The 22,087-nt window shown below is 52.4% G+C and overlaps 1 protein-coding gene across 1 annotated transcript; it reads left to right on the top strand.

Annotated features, from left to right (window-relative positions):
• Positions 1 to 2,621: 2,621 nt before the first annotated feature.
• On the top strand, positions 2,622 to 20,875 carry IGSF22 (immunoglobulin superfamily member 22; the record flags this gene model as incomplete). The annotated part of the gene is made up of 22 exons (XM_082628765.1): positions 2,622 to 2,730; positions 4,269 to 4,400; positions 4,610 to 4,746; positions 5,947 to 6,046; positions 6,129 to 6,168; positions 6,376 to 6,550; positions 7,224 to 7,337; positions 7,869 to 8,031; positions 8,690 to 8,962; positions 9,903 to 10,187; positions 10,910 to 11,034; positions 11,123 to 11,264; positions 11,419 to 11,715; positions 13,054 to 13,356; positions 14,157 to 14,330; positions 14,536 to 14,664; positions 15,305 to 15,601; positions 16,099 to 16,187; positions 16,387 to 16,579; positions 17,923 to 18,222; positions 19,018 to 19,347; positions 20,717 to 20,875. 22 exons carry the CDS (start codon positions 2,622 to 2,624, stop codon positions 20,785 to 20,787), a joined length of 3,978 nt encoding a protein of 1,325 aa, XP_082484891.1. The 3' UTR covers positions 20,788 to 20,875.
• Between the last annotated feature and the right edge of the window lie 1,212 nt (positions 20,876 to 22,087).

Here is a 22,087-nt window from a genome sequence, read left to right as displayed (position 1 = left end):
AAGCCAAAGTCCATTGAGCAGGATCCTCACACCCCCCACCGTCCCACCCAGCGAGGAGCCAGGGGCCATGGGGAGCCACAGGGACAGGTGTTGGAGGTTTCCAGAGAAGGAGAAGTGTCTGGCAGACCACCAGCTTCGACAGATGGGCCAGAGAGGCCAAGGCTGGAGCAGGGGGACCTTCAGCTCACTCAGGCCCCTCCCTGTTGGCCAGCCCACTTATCCCTTGTTAGCCCTGCAGGTCCCAAGAGCAGCTGCAACCCAGCAATTTCCCCGGTAAGGCCTGGGCTGAGAGGAAGCCCCACCCAAGGAGCCTGGGGAATCTGCCCCTAGGCGAAGATCCTGCGCCTCCTAGACACTCCTGCTCTATTCTTATCCCAGCCCCCAGGGATGCAGCAAAAGTAGCTGTCATGCCCTTGCTGACAGGTGTGGGTCAACCCAGGGCAGGAGGGAGTTCAGGGCAGGGCTGCTAACCAACCAGCAGGTCCTTACAAGGAAGCAGAGCCTTGAGTGGGCTGGTTGAGGGTCTGGGCTGCAGGTATACTACAGACAATGAGGAAAGAACAGGGAGTGCTTGGGCAGCTGGGACGGAGGGCCCAGAGTAGGGGGGCCTGCTCTCCAGCCACCCACCAACAAGAGGGTGGGCCCTCCTACCCTTCTGCCCAGAATAGGGGGGGTGGATGGTAGAAGCGGGAGCAGGGAAAAGAGCTAACAATTCCCCCTCTTCTCCTGGGGTGGCCCTGTGAGGCCACTCAGGCTCTGCAGGCACCACGTGTAGAGCACAACATGAATGGTGTCCCCTGGATTTGTGCAAAATGACAGACCTGCCAGACTCTCCCCAACTCATCCCCTCCTGGTCCCTGGAAAACAGACCTGTCGCTTTGTTCCCCAAGCCCTGTTGGACACACACACACACACACACAGACACACACACACACACACACACACACACCCCGCCATTCACCTTGGAAGGTCCCACCCGGCAGCAGTGAGAACAAAAGCTCTGCACAAGGGCACAGAAAAAGTACCCCGGGACCACCACCCTCAGCCACCTGCCTGCCCCATGCCCCCCGTTTCCTCCAGCCCTGGCCTCAGTCCCCCCATCCCCCAAAGCACTGTGCCAGCTCGCTGGGACAGCTGCAGAGCCTGAGTAAGGGATCGCCCCTAGGGGGCCAGATACTTAAGGAACCAGTGACTCCTGGTGGCCCCATTGCTGCGGCAAAGGAAGAAGACTGGTCAGTCTACAGCCCAGGCACCAGCTGCACCTCCAAAGCTGCGGGTGGACACAGCATTCGAGGGTTACAAGGGATTGGTGACACGAAGGTAAGGCTTGCATCTTCCCTCAGGAAAGGGGAAGAATCTGCTAACTTCTGAGCCCAGAGGGGGACAGCAGGAGCTGGGACAGGGGAGTGGTCTCAGAACCCAGAGGGAGAAGCAAGCCAGGCAGAGAGATATCATGGGATGAGGGGGTTAACTTTAGCCCCAAACCTTCTAATTTGGAAGAAGGCTTTGGGGTCCCCTGGAAGGACACTGGACTGGGAGTCAAGAGGCCAGGCTTCTAGTCCAGGTGACCTTGGACAGGTTATTTCTCTGACATCAGTTTCTCATAAACAAAATAGAGGTTTAAAAACCGCCACTCTGGTTAAATAAAAGATGGTATGTATACCCATTCGTTGGAATACAGTGTAGCTGTTAACAAGGATGGGGAAATTTTATGAACTGGGATGGTGAGATCTCAAAGATATAGAAAGTGAAAAGAGGGCTGAATAGCATGTATAATAAGCTACCTTATGTGTTAAAAAAGGGTAGAGACAAAAACGTATTCATATTTGCATGAAGGAGCTCCTGAAGGAGCCCAGAGACCACAAGTGGTTACCTGCTGGGGAGGGCTGGGTGATGGAGGGCTTGGGAGCCGGAGGGAGCCTCTTCACATAGATGTTTGTATTGTTTTACTTTTTAACTGTATGATTGAATTACCAATTCAAAAAAAAAGTATAAGAAATAAAAACTCAATCTCTGTCTTTACCATGTCGCAAATGAAAGCAGAGCTGTAGCAATGCTTTGTCATCTGTCTTAGCATTCCCCCAATGCCAGGGCTCCCCAGAGCCCAGCAAGAAGATCCGCAGTTTCCTTTCAAGGCCTGCTCCAGTGTGGCTTAGTCAGAAAGTTCCTTCTCAGGTCTGACTTCATTCTCTCCTGATAAAACCTCCAGCAGTGCCCCCGACTAGTTCCATGTAGCTATCAGTAGTTACCCTCAACTCCCTCTGGGCCTTACTGGGTGTGCTGGGTAAGTCTAAATCCTACCTCCTCCCCCTCCAAGTACTTGGAATAGTTTGGCACTAGTCAGTGGGGGACAGGCCCATTGGTCCTTGTAGCCAACCAGGGAAAGGGAGACACTAAGGGAAGAGAAGAGAGGCCAGAGAGAAGAGGCTTGCTGCCCAACCTCTCCTCACCCTCTCCTGTGCACAGCCATTTCCCCCTTGTGTCCACCAGTCCCATCCCTACCCCCCCACACACACACACATAAGAACATCTCTGAGTCTCCCTCTTGCTCCCTTCCTTGTCCTTCATGGCCTCATCCTCTCCCTGGTCCTCCCAGGTGAGTGCCCACGCCTGCTGTCACCATGACGACCATTCACCACAAGGAGATGCTTCAGGAGCACGTATCCGTGGAGTTCTCCAGTTCCACCACCCACATGCAGACCTTCTCCCAGACAACCAAGATCATAGGAGGCAAGTAGAGTGGGATGGCTGGAGGAGGGGATCAGTAATCAGGTAGGGGCAGCCTTTCTTCCTCCAGTCTTTGCGACTGCTGGGCCCCTCAAGAGCCCAAGATACCACCAGCAACCCTTCCCAACCTGTGTTTCTAATCTGTGCTTTGATAAAGCTTAGCCAGCCAGATGCTCACCCACAGATCCAACCTCCAGACAAAAAGCTTAGGAAAAATCAGTCACATGGATGTGTGTGAGTGATTGATGAACTCTCAATTGCTTAAGATCAGAGCCATAGGCAAATACCATCTCTGATGGTAGAATTTCAGGCATGGAGGAAGTTAGGGAGGTAGCAACCTTATCTACCTATGAATAATAATGCCTCACTTAAGAAAGAGAAGACCTGGAGCTGCCAGTGGAGAGAAGATGAACACATAAACAAGTGACTTGAGCTTCCAGGCACTCAGCCCTTGGGGACCAGACGTGGGGGAGGGCAGATCCAAGGGAAAGCTGAGAAATGGTCTCAGAGCAGAACAGACTGTTTTAGTCATGTCTCTAGAGGAAAGTGATTAAAAGACGACCAGGGACCAGGATATTGAATTCCTGTCCTCCCAGTCGTTGCTCCCTCCTTCGGAGTCCTCTGTGTACAGAGGTGAAGACCAGATAAACACTTTACACCAACTCCTCCTGGCCAGTGAGGCAGGGCAAGTGGAACAGCCAGGACTCAAGACCAGAAGTTGCAAACTCAATTGACTATAGTAGCGATTCTCAGCCCTGACTGTGCACCAGAGTCACCTTAGTGTAGGAACTGGGGGAGAGGGGAGTGAAAAAAACCAGCGATATGTGAGTCTCATCTCAGAGGATTAAATCTGGTGGTTTTTTGGTTTTTGTTTTTTTAAGATCTCCGGGGATTCTGATGTGCAGCCAGCGTTGAAAACCACTGGCCGATAGTGTCCAGGCAGGGAACATAAATGCAGAAAAAAGACTGAGGTGAACTGGACAGGATGTAGTCCATGTAAAGGGACAGTCACTCTTCACCTCCCTCCCACTGACTGTTAACATATGGGAATGTGAGTCCAGTGCCGAGGATCCAGAAATCTGCATTTTTATGTGAAATCTCTCAGTTTTTAGATGTAGGGCTATTTTTTGTTTAAACATTGTAAAGGTCAAATTTAAAAACATGTGTAGACCAGGTGCAGCCTTTAGAACTCTGATCACTATTTAATGCTACTGGGGGACCAGAACTTCCAGAAGAGAAGCCCAAGAAACCCGTAAAATCCCAAAGACAAGTTTCCATCTAAGAGAGAAAAATGTAGAACTCAAGGCTTTGACCCAATAAAGATCGACTAGAGGGGGGGGGGGGCGTTGGCTCCCCTAGTGGTTGAAATTTGTCATAACACAATGTCCCACCGACTCTAAGGTCCTTGTTTCTCGGGCAGTGCTGGTCCTGCCCCCCGCTGACCTAAAATGCTCCACCGTCCCCTCAAGTTAAGGTCAGCCCTCCAATCCCAGGCTAAGCTCCGCCTGTAGCCCATTCTGACCTCTCGCCTGCTGCCACAGAGGAAGTCGTGACGAGGAAGTCCTCCAGCACCACAGAGTTCTTCAGCTTGGTGACCCGGAGTTCCAACATCCCTGCTGGCGAGAGCATCCCGGAGTTCGTGGATAAGCCTCAGCCGGTCACCGCGCCCGAGGGTGCGTCCCTCCCCGCGTCTCCCCAGGCCCCTGGGTGCTTCCCTTTCCTCCCCAGTGCCCCAGCCGCCACCACCACCACCATTGTCCTCTCAATACACAATCACTGGCTGGGTCGGGCTGAGGGTCCCTGCCCTGCCCAGGGCTGGGAGCAGGTAGAAGGTGCAGCTTGGAGGCTAAGAGGGAAAAAATAGGTCCTGTGCCCACTGCAGGGGATAAAGCCATGTTCCGAGCCCGGGTGCAGGGGAACCCCAAACCCAACATCTCCTGGAAGAGAGAGAGCGGCACCCCCATCAAGGAGTCCGCCAAGATATTCTACGACAGCATTAACAAGGAGCACGTGCTGAAGGTGCGACGTCCAGTTACCCATAAGGTCGGAGGCGGGGACCCCTGGCATGGGCTGCAGGTCCTGTCGCAAGCAAGAGATCCACAATGGAGACCCAAGAACTGGCAGATGGGAAAAGGGGCTGTCATTGCCCTAGAGGAGGGGCAGGATAAGAGAAACCGTGTCAGGAGCTGGGGGTTGCCAGAGTGAGCAGGGGACCAAAATTAGGGGAGGGGTAAGGCAGAGCTAGGACAATGGCAGAGCAAGGAGGGGGCAAGACCAAATGGAAGAGAAAGAGAGGTTCCAGAAGGTGAGTGAGCCCCAATGGAAAGTGAAACCAAAGCTATGGGCGTGGCTAGAAGGGGCTAAGACCACGGTGGGCGGAGCCAGGCTGAGCTGGAGCGGGACCGGCACGGAGAGAGGGTCTGGTCCTAGAGTGTAGGTGACGGTGAGGGTTCCTGGGCTCTTCAGGGGAATCTTCCAGAAGAGCAATGCCAAGGGCCGATCATCCTAAGGTCTAGCTATCTTCTGCATGCAGCCTCTGGCCCCAGACCCTTTGAGGAGAGGGAGGGATGGGTCCCTGGGAGACCTAGGCCTATGATTATTCCTGTTCCTCGTCCTGCCCGGACTTCCCACTGTGAAAGGCAAAGAGCCTCCCTTCTCCCCACAGATGCAAGTTGCTTCCTTCTCCTCCCGAAGGCGCATTCTAGGACCCTAAGCCCCTACAGCACACACAAGCTGCCCCAGAGCCCCCACTACTGGCCACTCCTTACACAAGCTCATTCATTCGGCAAGCACTTTCCAGGAACCCACTGGTACCTAAGTGCCTTTCTACAGGCGCCAGAGCAGCCTTGTTCACCCCCATTTCCTCAGGGGCTCAGGCCAATACCTGGTACAGGGGAGTAAATCCGTGTTAAATAAAGGCGTACTCAGCCCAGTGCCAGAAACTGCAGATAAAGTTGCAAATCAGGGGAAGTCCCTGTTATCCAGGAGCTGACAGCCAAGGGGGAGAATCCAATGCAGAATCAGGCTCCAAACAGACACACGCACACTGACTGCTACCTGGCACCTCCTAATCACAGAGGCTGCTCAATCCTCCACACATACATCCAACACTCAGCTCCTCCCCCAGCCCAAAAGAAACACCCTCCTTTCCCATCTCACAGAGAGTCCCCCTGTGGTTCCCTCCCCACCTCCCCTACTAATGGCCTGACTCTGATCCAGCTGGAGCCACTGACCTCGGATGACTCTGACAACTACAAGTGCATTGCAAGCAATGACCATGCAGACGCCATCTACACCGTGTCCTTGCTTGTGACCGAGGGTGAGCCAGCCCCATTCTCCTGGCCTTTCCTCTTAGGGACCAAACTCCCTCTGTCTGACCCTGTCCCTCTCTCTGTCCTCAGGTCAAGAAAAAATGGATTTCAAAAAGATGTTGAAGAAGAGGTGAGGCTGGAAGGCTCCTCTGCCCAGGGTGTGGTCCCCCCACCCTCCAGGCTAGAGCTTCTGGAAGGCCTTTCAACAGCCCCCTGAGTTAATGGCCCAGCCTCCAAGAATCCATGGAGTAGGGAGGAGCATCTCATGGTTGGGAGAGGCTCCCTCTGTCTTCAGAGAAAGGCACTAAGTCCAAGCTTGGCACCCACTTCCTTCCAGGGGACCCCCTCCTCCCAAGAAGCAGCAGAAGAAGGTGACGGATGAGAAAGAGATGCTGGAGATTTTGTCCAAGGTGCCCAAGAAGGACTTTGAGAAGACCTGCATGGAGTATGGTTTCACAGACTTCCGGGGGCTGCTCAAGAAGCTCAAAGGGATGAAGAAAGTGGAGGTAGAGGTCAGTGCCCATCAGGGAGCAGGGAGCTGCAGGCCAGGGGCTGGGCCTTACTGAAAGTGCTAGTGCCTGTGTGACTCCCAGTGGCAAGGTCTCCCCACCATGCACGTGCATACTCAAGGGCATTCTCTACTGCAAGGGCAGGCAAGGAACTCAGGTCACCCTCCTTCTACCTCTTTTCTCTTCACCGCTCCCTAATGTATTTGCATGGATTTTGGAGTCAGACAGACCTGGGTTCAAAGTCCAGTTCTACTGCCTTATTAACTGAGTGAACTTGGGGGTCTCTCTGAACCTGTTTCTTCATCTGCAAAATGAAAATTATACTTTCCTTTTTCATTTGTTTTTGTGGTGTTGTTCTCATTCATTCACTCAACAACTCATAACTGTTAAGCATCTACACTGGAATTAGAAGGCCTATGTAATGGGCCCAGGTACATAGTGACTATTCCGCAAATGGTGGTTCCTTTCTCTTCCCTTATCATACCCGTTTCCCCCTAAATCTTCAAGTTGTTCATTGTAGGGGGAGGGGGGTGACGGGGAGCACAGTTATCTAATCAGCCTAGTCATTTCTCCCCAGACCTTCAGGGGGCTCCTCCAGCACTGGAGACACAGTCTGGGCAGATTCCAGATTCCAGATGCCTCTGATACCTGCCTTTTTGTTACCACAATCTCTCAGACCATCCAGATTCTGAAGCCTCTGGAAGACATAGAGACCAAGGTGGATACCACGGTGGTCTTAGACTGCATAATGGAGCTGAAGGACCCCAATGTCAAAATGACATGGATCAAGGTGGGGAGAGCACCTAGGAGGGGCCCACCCTGGAATATCATTTTTTCTCTGCACCCCTTTCCTTCCAAGACCCTCTCATTACCCATAAGCCCTGTCCTCTCCTCCATCCCATCAAAAGGATGCCATCTGGTATGGTTGAAACTGGATGAGAGCTGGGCTTTATTCTTAGATGTTCCACCAGTTTGCTGTTTGATTTGAGACAGTTACTTCCCTTTCTCTATACCTCAGTCTACCCATCTGAAAAGGCTGGATTAGATAGTCCTGCAGGTCACTGAAGATGGGCCTCTAAGAGAAAGTATCTAGTGAACTCATGCATATTAAGAGTTCGGGCCTCGGGAGAGGCAGAGACCCTGGATCCCACCGAGCCAGATGATGAGGCTAGAGAGATCTTAGGGGCCTCTGAGTGTGTTTGAGGATCTTAGAGAGGTAGATATGGCACCTTCCAGCTCAGGCTGCCTTTGGGGAATGGAGACCTCTAGAAATCTCCTCCTAAACCCCTTCATCAGCTTTTCTACCTATTCCATGAGGCAGGATAATGAGCCACTGAGGATCCAGTACTCCCTGGGCAAGTATGACGTGAAGCAGGTGGGCACCAAGCACATGCTGGTCATTACCAACGTGAACATGAACGATGCAGGCACCTACAGCCTGTCCGTGGGCAACAAGCGGATAAGTGCAAAGCTCACAGTGCTGGGTAAGAATGTGGGCACCAGGCAGCACAAGGAGGACACAGTCAGGGTCAGGGCAGAGGAATATCCAAGGATGAGGTCCATGGGGACATGGGAGGAAGGCCCATGGGGCTGTGCACAGATTGCATGGGGATGGGAGTTAATGGCGGAGAGAGACATGGGGTATAAGGGAGAGGACTATGAGATAAAGTGCTGTGGGGGCAGTGTAGCATAGTGGTTAAGAGTACAGCTTCTGGAGTTGAACTACTGGAGCTCAAATCCCAGCTTCTGTCACTTATGAGCTGTGTATTTGGGGCAAGTGATTTAACTTCTCTTTGCCTCAGTTTTCCCATCTGTAAAATGGGAAATAATGGTAGAGTCTACCTGAATGCTTTTATGTGTGCAAAATGGCTAGAATAGTGCCTGGCGCATATCTAAAATCACGTAGAGAAATATTCTTTCTAAAATTGCTGTTAACGTTGCTGTGGAGGAGACCATATGAACATCATGGGAGGAGGCTCTAGGATTCACAAGCAGAACGAAAGAAGGATGCTTTCCCCAACTGTGGGCTACAGGAGGCCAATGACACCTGAGTCTTTATGCCCCACCCCCCTTCACGATCCTACCCCTCAGGAGGGACCAGGGATACAGCCCAATGAATGCCCCTCCTACTCTTTGCTGCAGATGAGCCTCTGAAGTTCTTGGGAGAGATGAAGCCAATGAAGGTGACGGAGCGCCAGACAGCTGTATGTGAGATCTGCCTCTCCAAGAAAGTGCCCAACTTTGTGTGGAAGTTCAATGGAAAGGAGCTGAAGAGGGATGAAAAGTATGAAATCACTGTGTCTGAGGATGGTTTGACCCACACGCTTAAGATTAAGGATGCCAGACTCGGTGACAGTGGAGAGTTCTCTGCTGAGGTGGGGGACCTGGTTCAGAAGGCCCAGCTCACTATTGACCGTGAGTGTTTGGGCCAGAGCTTGAGGGGTGGGCTTCATGCCACAGCGACCTCCATGTGATCATCCATCCATCCATCCATCCATCCATCCATCCATCCATGTATCTATCTCCTCCTTGCAAGGCCCTTTGATGGCTACTAGAAAGATAGAGAGTTCTCTCTGCTAATTCCTAGTCTAGTGGGAGAAGCAGGTGTGGAAATGGAATTAGAACAAAAGTTCTTAAGCAAGGAGTCAAGACACTCTAGGATCTTACTATCGTCTGGGAGATCATGGGCCAAGAAATTATTAGCCTTTATGGCTCTAATATCATATATTACAGCCCATCACTCTTGACTACTTATATTCTTATACCTAGTTTGGAGAGTTGCACATGATGGTGGGTCATACATGTGAACCACTATTGACACAAGTGACATGAAACAATCGTTGCTGTGATTGAGGGAGACATGGAGGCTGTGAGAACCCAAAGAAGAGGTACCACCTAGCAATGTCAAAAAGGATGTGATGAGATGACGGCAAAGCTTTACCAAGTTAAACAAAAAGGAGTTCAGTTTTCAGAGAAGGGGCAAGAGAAGAGGACATTCTCAGGAGAGGGAATAGCATGTGTAAAGGCCCAGACAGCAGAGAGACAATGCAATTCTGGCTGGAGCTCCAAGGGGACATTAGAGATACTGCCTGCAGTGCTGTGAGGATGTAAAAGCTGTTGTCCCATTTTACGTATGAGGAAAATGAGACTTAGGGAGTGAATGCACTGCATACAGTCAGCTAGGAAGTAAGAGGCAGAGCTGGGATGCTCCCTGCCGGGTACCTCTGTGAGTCGGGTACACACTTCATGTCACAAGGCCCTGTGGTTTCTAGGGTCAAAAAGAGGAGCAGGACAGCATCTAGCTGCAGGAAAGGAGGTTGGGAGCAGGACCAAGTGTTTGTTTGTCTGTCCATAGGCATCCCTGTAAAGTTTGTGAGCACCCTCAAGAATGTGCGTGTGAAAGAGAGGAACTGTGCATGCCTTGAGTGTGAGCTGACATCCAAGAATGTGACCCTGCGCTGGATGAAGGACGGACAGCTGCTGGAGCGTGGCTCCAAATACAGCATGAACCATGAGGGCAAGCGAGCGGAGCTGGTCATCGAGGATGCACAGCTCAGTGACAGTGGCAAGTACACTGTGGTGGCCATGCAGGATGGGGACCCCGTGGAATACTGCAGTACTGCTGTAGTCACTGTGGAAGGTATACACCCACCCTGTCAGTCCCCACTGACCAACCCCCCAGGCCTAACAGTTTCCTACTGTAGACACCCATCAGTCCCCTGACTGACTTCAATCCTCCTCCAGACCATGATCTAATTCTACCTCCCCACTCTGACCACCCCCATCTCCCAAATTCTGACCATCTCTACCTCCTAGACCCTGACCATCCCTCATCTTTTGAACTCTATCCAAAATCCCTTGACTTCATCCATCCTTTACTTCCAGACTCTGACCATCCCCAGCAAACCTGGTCATCCCACACCCCTAGACCCTGACCGGCCCCTACTCACTATCCCTGACCACTCCTCACTGACTCTGAACACCCTCAATTCCCAATAAACGCTGGGCATCCCACAGACCAGCATAACCAGCTAAATATCCCAACTCCACTAACCACCTGCATCCCACCATCTAGTCCCCTTCTTCACCTGAGCATCCTCAGTCCCCACTGACCATCCTCCGATGATCAGCCCCCCATCAGCCATCTCCCAGAATTCCCAGTTGCCATTTCCCAATGCCATTGACTTTTCTCCAACCGCCCCCCACCTACCTGCTCTAATGCCCCCACCGACCATTACCCACTTGCCCATTTCCAAACATCTTGCTCATCATAAATGATTTTGATGGATGCCACCAGCCCTTTTCCCGTAAGCCCCTTCCACCCCGATACCCTAACCCAGCCCCTGCCCCCTTTCTCTCGAGAGCGGCTGGCCACCGTGAAGAGCGGGATGTCCGACGTTCACGCGGCCACCGGGAGCCCGGCTGAGCTGTGCGTAGTGCTGAACGACGAAAAGGTGGATGGAGTGTGGCTGAAGGATGCCGAGGAGGTCCGAGGCAGGGGCCAGGGAAGGGAATGCAGGACGAGGGGGTCGACCGGGCATACACTCGCACTCATGACCGCCCCTCGCCCCGCAGATCACGGACTTGACCGGCGCGCAGATCGTGAAGCAAGGTGCGGTACACAAGCTCATCTTCCCCAGTATGGGGCCAGAGCACGAGGGCAAGTACACATTCAGGGCCAAGGGTGCAGAGAGCGAAGCCTCGGTATTTATTGCAGGTAAGGTCGCCTCCCACTACGGACAAAGCTAGACCACGCCTGGCCCGCCCACCTACTCCTAGCTCCTCCCCCATCCCCCATGGGCTCCTCCTCCACCCCTCGGCTCCTTCCGCATCCCTGCTCTTCGAGCCTTCCCTGCCGTCCCTCCCTGCAGATCCTCCAACCATCGACCCATCGGTACTGGAGACGTTGGCCTCGCACCCGGTGACCGTGAAGGTGGGCCACACCGCGAACATCAAGGTGCCCTTCCGGGCAAAGCCGCTGCCCAAAGTGACGTGGTACAAGGACGGCATGGAGGTGACGGAAGAGGAACGCGTGTCGATGGAGCGTGGGGAAGACCAGGCGCTGCTCACCATTTCACACTGCGCGCGGGAGGACAGTGGCATCATTATGCTCAAGCTCAAGAATGACCATGGCTCCGCCACAGCCACTCTGCACCTCAGCGTGCTGGGTGAGGCCAAGACCCTGGCTTGGCTGGGTTGGGGGCACCACGCAGGCTGAGGAGAGAGTTGGAGTTCGGGTTGAGAATGGGAATGAAGTGCTGGCTTTGCAGCCAGAAGAAGCCCATTTCCTAACTTCCTAACTAGGTGGCCTTGGGCAAGTCCATTAACTTTCCTGAGCCTCAGCTTCTCATCTGCGACAGGGTGGTTTTTTAAAGTGCCTATTTCAAGTGAATTTAAAGACTATAGCAGAGTGTACAGCACGTACTTGACCTTCAGATGTTGCTGAAGTATTGTAACTGACTTGGAGCTGAGGACCTGGTTGGAAGTAAGGTGGAAATGATGTAAAAGAGAGGTGGAATTTAGGATGAAAGTGAGGTTCATTTGGGAAGAATATTGGAGTTGGAAGTGAAATGGAGTGAGGGGAGGTGAGATAGGGTTGAGGATAGAATGAAATTGGAGAGAAAGATGGAATGGGGGTGGAAATGGTATTTGGGATGGGTCTGAACATAAAGTTAAGGAAAGAGATGAGGAGCTGGCCTTAGTGAACTCATATTCAACATGCAACACACACACACACACACACACACACACACACCAGCTTCACCTCCTCCACCTGCATCTCCATCAAGCCGTGGGTTTGGATGGATTGGGTTTCAGTTCAGTTCAGCAGCATGACTGAGCACCTCCTCTGTGTTCTCAGTATTGGGGACACAGGGATGAGTTATCCCCAGCAGTCTCTCAACCCAAAAGGGATAAAAACTGGCAGACATGTAATTATAAAATAAACTGTAGGGCTTCCCTGGTGGTGCAGTGGTTGAGAGTCTGCCTGCTGATGCAGGAGACACGGGTTCGTGCCCCGGTCTGGGAGGATCCCACATGTCGCGGAACGGCTGGGCCCGTGAGCCATGGCCGCTGAGCCTGCGCGTCCGGAGCCTGTGCTCTGCAACGGGAGAGGCCACAACAGTGAGAGGCCCATGTACAACAATAAATAAATAAATAAATAAATAAATAAATAAATAAATAAATAAACTAATAAAAGAAAGTACTGGAGTTCTGGAAGCTGAGAGGAGGGGAGACCTTGTCTAGAAGAGGTAAGTGGGAATTAGCTGAGGCGGGGGTCCCTTAGGTCTCCAGTTCACTCATTCCTAGGGGGACAGGAATCTCGGGGGGCAGGGATCAAGCTACTTGGGCAAGTCTTAGGAAAACAGTGACAGAGGGAAGGACAAAGGATCCGCAAAGCTCAGAATCTAGCTATGTCTCAGTCTGGTGGACCTCCAACCAGTGGGATGAAGCCCTTCTGGTCCTTTGCTCCAAAGACACATTCTGATGCTATCTTCTGTCCTTAGACCGTCCCAAGCCTCCCCAAGGCCAGGTGGAGTTCCTGGAGCTCTCGGGTAATTGTGTGCACATGCAGTGGAAGGCCCCAAAGGACAACGGCGGGCGGCCTATAACACAGTTCATAGTGGAACGGAAGGCAGTCGGCAAGAAGTCCTGGATTAAGATTGGTGAGGTGGACAGCAAAGTCACCAAATTCTCCACCAACAAGGTGGAAGAGGGGAAAGCCTACCAGTTTCGTATCCTGGCCGTCAATTCGGAAGGAGTGAGCGACCCGCTGGAGACACAGGAAGTGTTTGCAGGAAATCCTGTTGGTCAGTGAGATAGCCCTGTGCTCAATGGGGACCTCAGGGGCCACCGTGGGGACCTTCAGCCGGTGAGGAGTGCTGGTCTGTGGGAGATTCCGCAGGGTCATCTCTAGCTGCCCCACGAGACAGATGGCTTCTAGAGTAAGAGCAGAAGATCGTTTTGGACAGGAATTGTCAACTTTTTCCAGTCAGATCACATGCACAACACACTCCCGTGTGTATATCCAGAACTGTGCACAATTCCAGGGAGATAACTCCACTTGTTTCTCCATTCCAGAAATCATCCTATATCCAAGGGAGAGTAATGTTACTTTAGGGATAGCCTTGAATCCACTCTAATTTTTTTTCCAAAGAAAACCCTTGACAACATTGGCATTTTAATTATGATCACTAGTTAATTACCTGCTACACTCCTCCCAACTGACCTCCATGTTTCTGTGTGTCAAGACAGTACATAAAAAACTGTGCCACTGGGGATGCCACTGGTGATGCCACAGGTTGGAAAATTCAAGTTGGTGGTTTTCTATCTTGGCTACACATTAGAATCACTTGAGGTCTCTTTAAAAATGCTGATTCCTGGTCTCCACCCTAGGCCAGCTGAATTAGAATATCAGGACACAGGACCCAGACACTAGTTGTTGGTGGTGTTTTGGGGGGTTTTTTTACTCCCCACATGACATTAATGTGCAACCAGAGTTAATCATTGGCTTAAGTTTTTTTAAGGAAGGGACCAGAGCTCAGCATGGGGTGGGCAACTGTCTACATGCTCCCCCACCTAACCTCTGCCCTCTCCCTCTCTCCCACAGAGCCCCCTGGTCTTGCCTCCCAGCCCCAAGTGACTGATGTGACCAGAGAGGCTGTGACCATCACATGGAATGCCCCCACCCAAGATGGGGGAGCCCCAGTGCTCGGCTACATTGTGGAGCGGAGGAAGAAAGGCAGTAACCTGTGGGTGCCAGTCAACAAGGACCCCATCCAGGGTGAGGTCGAGGGTCAAAGGCCCAGGAGGGGCCAAGGGAGACTTTGTTGGGTGGACCCACTGTACCCGTGCTGCTCTGAACATACTCCCTCCTCCAACTCCTTTTGTGGGTTTTAATAGCATCTCATGACCCCCTCTTCCACATCTATGGTCTCCTACCACATGGACCACCCCTGGCCTCATTACCCCTCAAATTCCCATTTCAGGCACCAAGTACACTGTGGATGGTCTCCTGGAGGACACAGAATATGAATTCCAAGTTGTAGCTGTGAATAAGGCAGGCCCCGGACAGCCTAGTATGCCATCCAGCTCAGTGGTAGCCAAGGACCCTGTCAGTGAGTATGGTGCTGCCAGGCCCCAACACACAGTGGAATTAGCCGTTTGAGGTAGAAAGAGGATTTCTTCCCGGGAAAGTCTAACAGGAGGGGATCACACAGTCTCCACTCTCTGGGAGCTGCCAGCCTGATAGAGGGACAAGATTCACACACAAGAGAAAGCCAGCAAATAAAGATTGAGAGTCAGGGACAGCGAGGAGATGGGTGGAAAAAAGTTTTTATTAAGTGTTGAGTATGTCTGGTTAGGTGAGGTAGTTGAAGCATGTTTGAGGATTGAGCAGGGGAGTTGGGTAAATGGTTGGGTGGGTGCTGAGCTTAGGTGGTGAGATGGGGATATCACACGTGAATGGGTGTGGTGCAGAGGGCTGAGCTAAAGGCTGGAGTTTTGAATACAGAGGGGTTGAGTGTTTAATGTATATTGAATTTGGAGGGTTTTGACTTCAAGGGTGAAAGTATTGAGACTGAGAGAATTAAATTTAGAGGTTGTTGAAGGTGAAAGGCTGGGTATTGAGCGTTTTAACTGTGAGTGTTGAAGGTAGAGGTGTTGAAAGTTAAGTTTCAGGGCTATTGAGTACAGGAATTGGGCATGGTGTTGAGTGGAGAAGAATCTGGGGGCTGACTAGTTGTCTGTGTCACGCAGAACCCCCGGGCCTGGTGCAGGGCCTGCACGTGTCGGATTCCTCCAACTCCAGCATCTCCCTGGCTTGGCTGGAGCCTGCCGAGGGAGACCCACCCTCTGGCTACATCCTTGAGATGCGGGCTGAAGACACCAAGGAGTGGTCCAAGTGCACAAAGATCCCCATCTCGTGCACCTGCTACACAGTAGGAGGCCTCACCGAGAGGCAGAAATACTTCTTCCGAATCCGGGCTGTGAACGAGGCTGGGTGTGGGGAGCCTGTGGAGCTGGACGAGGGGGTCCGTGCCATGCCACCACCAGGTGAGGGATGCAGACAGGGCTGGGGTGTAGGCCCCAACATCCTAGCTCCACACCTTCCTCTCTGGGACCTCATCCCACAGGAGAAAACTGGGCGATGCTGTGATCAAGAAAGAGTCTTCCATGCTTGTGCCTGGACAGACCTAGGGATAACCCCAGGGGCTTCCCTGCCAAAAACAAACAAACAAACAAAACGAAAACCAAAAACCCCACTCATTGCGTACCAAATAGTATCTACTGTGTGCCAAGGGAGGTGTTAGGGATTTAGAAAAAAATGAGACACAGGACCTGCCCTAAAAAGTCTTATATAATAATAGAGGGAGACAGATGAGAAAAAATAAATAAATGCTTCACAGCATTGCAGGGTTGCTAGATGTCTGTATGGCCTGTAGTGAGAGCAGGAAGGAGAAGAGGTTGGGAAAAGCTTTGGAGGGGAGGCTTAAAGCTAAGTCTTCTGGAAAGAGTGTTCCATGATCGCATCTCTGTCTCCTCCATCTCAGCTGCTCCCAAGTTTGACCTCAGTGCCCGGCTGAAAAGTCACATGGTGGTTCGCGCTGGGACAGCCCTCTGCATCCATGCCGCCTTCTCTGTGAGTCCTACCCTGGCCCCCAGACGCCCACCACTTAACCAAGTTGGCTGCTACAGCTATCATAGTCTCTGCCTCTGCCTCTGCCCCTCGCCAGACCCCTGGCCTCAGAGCCTGGCAGGAGACTCCTGGACAGTGGGATAGGGCCTGCCCCCAAATACCACCCAGGTGACCCCTGGTGCCATCTCCTGTCACCACCCAGGGCTCACCACCACCCACCGTGATCTGGCTGAAGGATGGCATGCCCACCAAGGGCAGGGAAGCCATCACCAAGAGCAAAAACCACTCCCAGTTCCTCATCAGCAGCACCAAGCGCTCCGACTCAGGGGTGTACCGCATCTTGCTCCAGAATGAGTTTGGAGAGGCATACCATGACATCCACGTGCGTGTGGCAGGTATGACAACAGGTAGAGGCCTGGGGAGGCATCACTGCACACACTCCCTTGTGCTGCTTGAGTCCCTACCACTGTAAAGTCATGCCTTAAGGTAGTCAAGGCTTCTTTGGCACCACAGAGCAAGACTTTATCAGCCTTTGCCTTAAGGCGGAGGGTTGTTTTCACTTTTTCTCAGTGTCTTGAAGCCCCAGAGGCATTGAACTAGGACCCAGCCCTTGTTTCAGTCTCAGTCATATGTGGAGAGCTTCGGGACATATGCAGAGGAGGGTCTGTGAGCAGAGAGAGAGCAGAGAATGGGTAAGAGGCAGGACGGACAGATGGAGAGGAGTCCATTAAAACTTGGGGTAATTTGCCTATATGTTATTGGAAATACTTTTAAAGTTTGTGATGTGGTCACCGAGAAAGCCTTTTGGGGGAAACTTCACAGTCCCACAGTGTCATTGCCATACAGCTTCGTTAGAATTCTTGAACCACAGCTGAAATGAGCCTTCTATTATTTTTCAGTCCCCACAGATATTTAGAATTTTAATAAAAAATGTAGTGGGTAGGGCCTCCCTGGTGGCACAGTGGTTGAGAGTCCGCCTGCCGATGCAGGGGATACGGGTTCGTGCCCCGGTCTGGGAGGATCCCATATGCCGCGGAGCGGCTGGGCCCGTGAGCCATGGCCGCTGAGCCTGTGCGTCCGGAGCCTGTGCTCCGCAACGGGAGAGGCCACAACAGTGAGAGGCCCGCGTACAGCAAAAAAAAAAAAAAAAAAAAAAAATGTAGTGGGTAAAAACTTTGGAAAGAGCCTTTTCATTATCTTAGGTTGCAGGAAACTTCGTAGGTTTTGAGGTTTAACACATTGTGTATTATTAAATTTACATTAATCGCTATGCCAAAGAGAATGTGAAACATTCTTTTGCATTGATGCATTTTGTACCTCTCTCCATTAAAATCATAACAGCCCCCCCCCAAATTGGGTGGCCTCTTAGAGACGGCTGGAAGCTTTATAATAAAGCCCTAAACCCCCAAGAGATAAACGGGTGAACTTTTATTGAACAGATCCTACATGCCAGGCACTTTACGCAACATTTCCATGATAGTTATTGTTAGCCTCATTTTGCAAATGAGGAAATGGGTCTCAGAAAAGATAAGTAACTTGCCACAGTTCACAGGGCTAGTAAATGGCAGAGCTACACTTCATAAATAGTTCTTTCTGACTCCAAGACCCCCAGCTGCCTGAGAGTTAGAAGAAGGTAAGGTGCCCCATCCCATCCTCCTTAGGGCTTGGCAGGTAGCGGGGGTGGGGGCACAATACTTCAGCCCCCCAGGGTGGCTGATGAACCTTCGGACCCTTCCAGATTTTCCGCAGCCACCCACAAACCTGCAGCTGATTGAGGAGGTCCAGAACACGGTGACTCTGACCTGGAACCACAGCCCCGACGTGCAGGAGGACAGCGAGGCCCATTACGTCATCATGAAGCGGGATGCCAGCACCGCCACCTGGTTCACTGTGGCCGAGCACGTCTTCAGCAACAAGTACATGGTGACCGGGCTACTCCCCGGCAGGAAGTACTACTTCCGAGTGCTGGCCCGGAACGAAATCGGTGACAGCGACCCGCTGGACTCCAGGGATACCTGGCTCGTCAACAAGGACAAGAGTGAGTCTGGGGACTTGGGGATTCAGGTAACGTCTGGGATCCCTGATGGCGGGGATGAAATGAGGGTTGCAAGGGGTACCCAAGATTGGAGGTAATGAGGAGCACTGAGGTGAAAGGGTTAATTAACATCAGGGACCCTGGGGAGAAAAGCAGAGGTCTGGAAGCCTAGGGGAGGAGATTCCTTTGGGGTACACCGAGGGGTGGGACTAACGCGGAGGTGGGGTGGGGAGGTCCCCTTGGGGGCGGGGATGACAGTGGGGGGCCGGAGGGTGAGGAGGGGTTGTGGAGCTGAGAGGCTGACTGAGGTCCTGACTGAGGACTCAGGGAGGGTCCAAGGAGCGGGGATGACATCCAGAAACCCTGGAGGGAGGGCATTAAAGGTAAGGATAGCTGCGGGAATCTTGAAATGAAGGCCTAAATTGGAGAGAGCAGAGACCGTGGAGGCTGCGAGGGCGTTGGGGAAAGCTTGGATGGGGAGTTAAAAGCCAGATAACAGCTCAGGTCCGGAGGCTGGTGGCTGGAAAGAAGTCTAGGACGCCCGGGTCTGGAAAAGCGTTAAACCCCGCGGACCTGGTTTAGGTCTTGGAACCCATGGGGGTGGGGGGGTGGCGGAAGGGGAACCTTAGGAACCAGTATAAAGTCGGGGCCCCAGAGTTGACAGCGCGTGGGAATCTAACCCAGGTCCTCAGGGTTCCGTGCGCTGGGTCTCCGGGGCGTCTTAGGAGGTCTAAGCCGGCGCGCGATGGATGGGGGCCTTGGGGTGCGCTCACCGCCCTTCGTGTCCCGTCCGCGCAGTCGAGGATCAGAGCGCCAAGCTGAAGCCGTACCAGCAGAAAGACTGGCGCCACGCGCCGCGCTTCCTGACCCCGCTCAAGCCGCACACCGTGCTGCGCGGCCAGGACTGCACCATGACCTGCGCCTTCCTTGGGAACCCACGGCCCACCGTGACCCTCTCCAAGGGCGACGTCAACATCACGGCCAACTCCAAGTTCTGGTACAACTCCACCAGCGGCGTGTGCACCATCGTCATCCCCACCTGCACACTCAAGGACAGCGGAGAGTACAGCGTACTGGTGGAGAACGAGCTGGGCAAGGACCGCAGCAGCTGCACGCTCACCGTCTACGGTGAGGGTGTAGCGCCGTTCGGCCCGGGAGGTTGAGGGTGGCTGGCTGTGTCCCGCGTGGGGCGGAGGCGCTAAATGGCGGCCTCCTGAGCCGTTGATCGACTCTTTTCCTATGGCTGGCACAGGCTTTTATTTAATCTGACATGGGGTGGCGTAAACATTCTCCAACTGGCCATACATAGTCGTACCACTGTCCCATCTTCTTGATGTCATTTGTTATGTGCCTGGCCCCTGCAGACTTGGGAGTTTGCAGTCTCTCAGTAGTCTGTAGTTTGCAACCCTTGGTGGGCCTAGACTTGCATTTGAAAAAGACGCCAGTGATCAGGCCTAAACCAGACTTACCAATCACAATCTCCCCGGCAGGGTTCTGGAAGGAACCTTTATGTTTACAAATTTTGCAAGTGGTTCTGACGTGCAACCAAAATTGAAGACTACTGGTCTGGGGTAAGGATAGATGGGAGGCACTGAAGGGAACCTAGTGGAGGGAGGCCCTCCCTCTGCACATAGGTGTGCTATGTTTCTGCTCATGGGTGCACATATAGGGGAAATATTCTGTTTCTTCCTACACACTCTACTGTCTTCACAGCTAAACAGCTAGTTGCATGAACTGTCTAAATGCAAAGATGACCTGTTTTGCTCCTCTTTGTTTAAACTCCCTCCTAGCTTTCCCATGATCCTTTAGATAAAAATCACAATCAACGAGGCACCCTCCCCACCATCTACCTCTCCAGCCTCATCCTCTGCCACTCTCTGAAGTCTCCATGGCACACTATTGGTGTCCATGGTTTCCATGGTTACAGATGCCTTTTTTTTCATCCTGTCATAGATGCCTTTCTCTGGGGAAAGGACCTGGTCCTGTTGCTCTGTCTCTCAAATACTCAGCTAAGTGTCTGGCATTGAGATGACGCCTCCACAGTGGCTGCTGAACTGTGTAACAGAACTAGGCCAGGGAAGGCCCTGTGGGAGACATCCAGCTCTCATTCCACAGCTAGAGAGATCCCTGACAACTTAGTTCTGGTTGTAAGCACATGGGCACAGGGCCCTGGCTCCAACATTCACCAGCCATGTGACGTTGGCAAGCCACTCTGAGCTTGTTTTCCCATGTACTGCTTAGGGCTGTTATGAGGATTAAATGAGATAGTACACAGAAGTGCCTGGCACAATGCGTGGCAAATACGAAATGCCGAATAACTGGCAGCTCTTGGCCCCACACACCCAGCTGACCTTGGGAGACTGGGGCTGGCAAGGTCTGAGGATCTCGGGAAGGGTCCAGCCCCTGGTTCCTGCATAGCGACTGCAAGTCCAGCAATTTGGAGTTTCCCTTACCCCAGCATCATTCACACTAACAAATACTTGCTTTGCTCTTTCAGACAAAGATGACAAGGCAATTCTAGCCTCCGTCACTGAGAGTCTGCAGAAGAAATCAAAGTACCTTATGTGAGCTCCAGCCTAGACCAGGCATCAGGAGGATGCTGTGATGTGGGTGGGGCTTCTTGGCCCATCCTCTGTGTGTGGTCCCAGCGAGAGAGACCGGGTTCCCTCTGTGGTGCTTGTCAATGTGAACATTCGGTGAAGGCATGGGACAATAAACTGAGTGAGTGCGCCTGTGCCTGTTCCTAACCATGGTGTGCAGCAGGGACCAAGGAGATAGACTTGGGCGTAGGATGGGGGATACATAGAACTGCGACCCCTGAGAGCTCGGTCCAAACCCACCCACACAGGGAACGACCAGTCCCCTTCTGACTGGGCCTCGCCTTGCCTTCCCCTCCTCCACAGTCAGACTGCACCCTGCCCTCCCTCCGGGCATAGAGGGCAAAGTCTGCATCTTTCTCCCCATCCTGCCCTTCCCATTTCTTCACTCCAGGTAGGTGAGTCTTCAGAGTTCAGGGGTTGGAAGGGATCAGGACCTTGCCTCTTTAGTGTCTGGGGTTCCCACTATTTGAGAATTAGAGCATCTGAAAGCTAGAACGGATTGGTCATCCTGCTCGCCAGCTTTCAAACTTATGTTTTGCAGCAGAAAACCCTTCCTTTAAAAAAAAAAAAAATCTTAAGAACCTACTGGACTTGAAACAAGGATAGGGGTTCTTTGAGCCTCCCTCCTCTACTTTATTATTTTGCTAGCTCCCACTAGCAGGGATCTCTGTAAAAACCCTAGTTTGAAAATCACTAATTCATTCAACACCCATATGGGGCTTGAGTCTCTTTATCACATCCCCACAACTGTACAACCCCTCTACTGATGGCGTATTCACCACCACCCAAGGCTTCCCTTTTTACTTCTGGGTCAGGGCATTGCCCATTAAGATGCAAATGCCCCTGGAGTGGGGTGACACGTTATTCTCCCAGGGCTTCACATCTAAAGTATGAACCAGACAATCTAATCTCATTCCTCCCAGCTGTTCAACTGAGCCCAGAGTCCAGGAAGAAAGGAGATGCTTGAAGGGAATCTGGATCATTTTGGAGCAGCTGGCAGGTCTGGGGTGGGGAGGGGAGGAGTTGGGTAGCAGTAGAGGACACTGGGTAACTAGGAGTCACCAAAGGTGCTGGGTACCTGTGCACAGGGGAGTGCATCAAGGTCAAGTTTGGACGGTGGCAAATACTACCCATCCCCCATCCTCTTGATCTACATCCTCACCCACACACGTGACCAGCAAGTGAGACAAGCTCCAACCAGCACATTGTCAACAGAGCCAGGGAGCCAGCCTGGCGCCAAGATGCACCGGCCAGGACTGTGACCCAGG

The sequence above is a fragment of the Mesoplodon mirus genome, assembly GCF_964341445.2.
Source record: "Mesoplodon mirus genome assembly, chromosome: 7".
Classification (NCBI taxonomy): domain Eukaryota; kingdom Metazoa; phylum Chordata; class Mammalia; order Artiodactyla; family Ziphiidae; genus Mesoplodon; species Mesoplodon mirus.
This window is presented reverse-complemented; position numbering and strand designations above follow the sequence as displayed.